At 34.9% G+C, this 5,125-nt stretch overlaps 1 protein-coding gene across 1 annotated transcript; it reads right to left on the bottom strand.

Annotated features, from left to right (window-relative positions):
• Positions 1-700: 700 nt before the first annotated feature.
• LOC125809337 (serine/threonine-protein kinase-like protein CCR4) lies at positions 701-3,174 on the bottom strand. Its single transcript, XM_049488994.1, has one exon. The coding sequence runs from the start codon at positions 3,095-3,097 to the stop codon at positions 767-769; it is 2,331 nt and encodes a 776-aa protein (XP_049344951.1). The 5' UTR covers positions 3,098-3,174; the 3' UTR covers positions 701-766.
• Positions 3,175-5,125: the final 1,951 nt, after the last annotated feature.

Here is a 5,125-nt window from a genome sequence, read left to right as displayed (position 1 = left end):
GAAGATTATAATGTACATATTTCTATGCACATTTTCTCTATTATGTGACCTAATCACTCTATAAAACCAAAAAAGGGACCAAACTAGTTGGTAAACTCTATAGTTTATTTGTTTTTCAATGTTTGCCTCTTTGACTTTAGGTATTAATTGCCAAAACCGACTTTGATATTGTAATAAAAATGTATAGAAAATTTTGAATCAACCAATTCTGTCATCCACATTTCTTAAGTTCACTTGGTGGTAGGTATTATTTACATAAAATGTTTGGTTTTTCTTTACTTCCCTAGGTTCAAAGTAATGTAAATTTTGACTTACAATAAAATGTATATTGTTTTACTATTTTTGTTGAAGAAAATTATACCTAACATTACTTGTAATGTAATTGCTCAAGATCAATTTTCTAATTGAATTGGGGGTTGGGGGGGGGGGGGTGTCGAAAAAGGATGGGTCAGTCCATGACACGTGGTTAAGTCAGAATGGGTGAGAAGATGATCGATATTAACCCGCTTGCCTTAAACCATTTTTTACAAATTTTACTGTTAATCAGAATGACGATTTTTTCTATAAAGATTAATCTAATTATCCAAATAGTTGGTCAATTTTATTTTTCTTACAAGCTTAAAAGTGGCATGAATCGAAACCAATAGAGTAAACAAGGATAAATTTAGGAAGAAATAGTGTGTAAAGTTTGAGAAAATGATTAAATACAAATAAGAAAAATGTTGTAATTACAATATACACAATCCAAAGCCAAGTAATGATATGATTATGTGGATGAATCGGTGTTGGATCGAGAGAAATTTGGAGTTGTCAAACATGCTTGCAAGGCTCTTTCAAGGTTATTTACAATTTCAGTCATTGTTGGTCGATCTCTACCTTCTAATGTAGTACAATCAGCTGCAAGATAACCTACATATGACACTGCCTCTATCTCAAATGGTGTTGGTGGTGGTACTCTACCATCCAACACTCTATGAATCTCATCTTGTACTATGTATGGCACGACAAAATCAACCACATTCCTTGGTACACCATTCTCATTCTTGTGAATCGCCTTGTAACCTGACAACAACTCTAGCATCATTACTCCAAAACTATACACATCACTTTTTGTTGTCAGTTGTTGCAATCTGTAGTACTCAGGGTCCATGTAACCCACCGTCCCCGCTGCACGCAAAGAAAGGTGTGATTCGTCCTCTTGTGGTCCCATTAGGGACAGTCCGAAATCAGACACCTTGGCGTTCCCATTGGTGTCGAGCAATATGTTGGATGACTTGATGTCTCGGTGGATGACAGCTGGGACTGCGTACTCGTGGAGGTACTCGATCCCACGGGCTGCGTCCAATGCTACCTTGATCCTAGCAGTCCATGATATTAGTGATGAGGTCTCAAGCTTGTGGAGATGGTCATGGAGAGTGCCATTGTTCATGTACTCGAAAACCAAGACACGTTCGTTGTTGTCTTCACAATAGCCAAATAGTGTAACGAGGTTCTTGTGATTGAGTCGTGACAAGAAGTCTAGCTCATTGAGGAATGCACTGTCTTTGTCCTCTTGTCTATACTTTGAACCACCAGCATAGGAAGATGAGGCTGAAGCCTCTGCCCTTTTTATGGCTACTTCGCGACCGTCGTCTAATGTAGCATGATAAACAGATCCAAAACTTCCTGTCCCGATTTTGTGCTCTTCGGAGAAGTTATTCGTCACTAGAAGTAACACTTGCAAGGAAAATTCTTCTAAGTGACCCCCATTTCCCATGCTAAGGAATTTACTTGGTCTTTTTTCCAAGATCGATGGATGAGGACCTAATTGATCTTGAACTTGAGATGCCTGGCTGCCTTGCTGTGGAGGTGTCCCGACCTCATCAAGGCGGCCAGAGTCGTGTACTCTGCATCCTCTAATTTTGCAATACTTGAGAAACATTATAACAAGAACACTCAACATCATTAAGGACCCAACACAACCTACCACTAGAAATGCCACATTTCTCGTATTCCACTGAGATGGCATTGGCGTTGGCTGTGGGGATACTGACGGTGGCGAAGGACCTGACCCGTTAACAATTGGGGGATTCTGACCAAATCCTGGCCAAACACAATGTTCACATATCATTAGTTCTTGAGCACAAAACTTAGCATAGTTATCTAAAGGTGCACAAGGACATGAAATGGTACATGGTCCTGGAACAACTTCTTCAAAGACTACTGGATTTGAATTGAAAATCTCATTTCCCCAACAGAACAATGAATAATTTGAGGTGGCAATGCCACAAAAAATATCTTGTTTTGCTTCTAATGTTTCAAAAGATATATCACTCAAAGTTGAAGGGAGACTAAAACCATTTTCACCCCAGCAAACCACTTTCCCATTAACCCTCAAACCACAACCCCTAGTATCACCTAAAGCAAGAGACTTGAATTGGTCAACAGGCTTTTCTACTACCATATTTCCCCAACAAGCCAAACTACCATTCATGGAGATGGCACAAGCATATTGAGAACCAGCTGCAATTTCACTGTAATTCCCTGAAGGAACAACATCAATAACATTTCTAAAGCTTCCTAGACATTGAATTTGACCCGATGGCAACAACCCACAAACAAAATCTTCTCCAACAGCAAGATTTGAAGTTATCAAACTGTTATTTGATGAACTGAATTCATGCCACTGCCAACACTGAAGCCTATTGGTTCCATTAACAATTCCACAAACATGGGAATTTCCAGAATCAAGATTTGTAAGCAATGGGCCAATATAAACCCTTTTATAATTCAAATCAGTCCCATTATTTGAAAACCTCCAACACACCATGATTGAATTAGAAGAAGAGGTTAACCCACAAAGGAAACCAATTCCACCCACAATTCCAGTAAAGGAAACAGAAGGGTTTAAAGGGATTTGAATACCCTGAGGGAAACTAGTACAATTGAGAGATGATTCTTGGGGATATAAGGAAGAGGAAATCAATGCACAAACTAATGTTTGATTAGAAGTTTTGGAAATGGCAATAGTGGAAAGTGAAGAAATGGGTTGGAAAGAAAGGGAAAAAATGAAAATTAAAGAAAAGAAAAAGTGAGTTTTTTGAACAAGAATGGCCATAGAAATGGTGAGATGAAAGATGCTTTCATGGTGTTTTTAGAGAAAGGGGTTTTTGTCAATGAGATGTTTGAACTAGTACCTTTAAGAAGAGGTGATTTGAAAGAAAATCAAAGTAAAGGAAAACGCGGATTTAGAAATGGCATATAGTGAGGACTGAGGACCAAAGACCAAGTCCCTTCATAAGAAATTTGGAAAAAAAGGGGCAAAGGGCCCGTATGCCTTCTTGAAAATCTTTTACTCAACTATTATTACTACATTACACAAATTATTAGTTTCATCCTCAGATTATAATAGATTTATTAAATTTAGATACTCTTTTGATCTACCACATGACATAACAAGTGGTCTCAAACTCTTATAGAAGTATGAGATTTTTCATAAAAAATCGAGAGAAGGATTGAAAACATCCCTAAACTTGATGAGAATTCAAAGTTGTATTTCACTCATGTTGTAAGATAGAGGTGTATTTAAGTTCAGTTAATCAAGTAACATGATTTTTTTAAGGCGGTCAATAGTTTGAGGTTCAAATTAATAGTTCGTGCAGAGTTTAAGGGTGTTTTTAATACTTCTCTCTCAATAATTTGATGTGTTTGGTATGAAGGAAATATTTCCTTGAAAATGTTATTTTGGAAACAAGTAATTTTCTTACTTATTTTTTTAGTGTTAGGTCAGTAAGCAAGAAAATATTACTTCAAGACCATTTATATGTTATCTATTAAAACAAACAATATGCAGACATGATTAAATAGATAGTGGGAGTTCAGGGTCGGTAAAGGGGTGGGGTTTGGGAGGATTAGGTGCTTAGGGAAAAAACAATAAACTTGAAATATCACTTATACAACTTATTTTCTTTATCTTAGAAAATATATATTTTTTCAAATATTTTGAACAACCAAACTTAAAACCTTCGAAGTTTCAAAAAAAAAAAAAAATCTTAAAAGGGAGGGGGGTGGTGACCTCTGCTTGAAGGTTAAAAATAGAAATAATAGGCAAATTTGGTCAATATAGCTTACTATTCTACGTATATATAAAATTGTTAGCTAAGTTGACAGCTTCCGTAGCGATATTTTCGGTCTCTATTTGGTTCTGACGTCTGACTGCACCATCAATTGTAACTTCATCCTCACTATATTAATTACTCCTATTTAATACTCAAATTGCTCTTATATATTCCTTAATACATGAAAATAATATACTATATTATTTTCCACTTTACTTTCAGAAAGTTTATTTTTTGTTGATGATGGCATCGCTTTCTCATTAGAGGAGATACGGAGCAGAGTGGATTGAACTCTTCTTCATATTTTGAAATACATATTTGCATAAGCAACACTTGTTCTATGTGACTTTTGAAGGTATAAATTAGCATAATTAACAAGCATTGTCGCACATATTGTGTTGAGTTTTCATTTCAGCTTATATATATTTTAATCCTCTACTTGAAATGTCAATGTATCATGTATGTATGATAAATGAATCATTTTCAAACTATCAAGGTTATAACGAAAACCAAAAAACTAATGTAATGTATCCCAAATATGTCAATTACAAAGGAATCATCTGTGATAATTGATATCCAATAATGTTTAATGAAGTTGTGTGCGAGGCGGCCTCTCGTGGGAAAAAAAGAGGTATGGAGCTAATTTTTATGCATTGATATATATTGTTTTTTCAAAAAAAGAAAAATATTTAGAAGAGTATATGTTATAATTCATATCAATTGAAGGTCATTTTTGACATTTTAAAAATGTTTGTAATAAATTAACTCATAGTTAGTCATTAATTTAAGATTAAGATAATTCATTGTCCCATTCAAAATGAAGAGGGTATTGTTTCTCAAATCAAAATATTAAGGGGGTAACGTGAGCTTTTACTCATAAAAGAATGCCTCACATAAGTATTTCTTAGTCAATAATTTTATAAATCATGTCTATAATCAGAACATAAATCTGACTCTGATCCAATATAGTATTTAATAAAAAAAAATACTAAGTGATTTAGAAATTTACAAAAACAAATTAGCAAAAA

Source organism: Solanum verrucosum, unplaced genomic scaffold (genome assembly GCF_900185275.1).
Source record: "Solanum verrucosum unplaced genomic scaffold, falcon-dt-bn FXZP01000062.1, whole genome shotgun sequence".
In the NCBI taxonomy this organism is placed as follows: domain Eukaryota; kingdom Viridiplantae; phylum Streptophyta; class Magnoliopsida; order Solanales; family Solanaceae; genus Solanum; species Solanum verrucosum.
The sequence above is the reverse complement of the archived record's forward strand: the minus strand, read 5'-3'. Positions and strand labels throughout refer to the sequence as shown.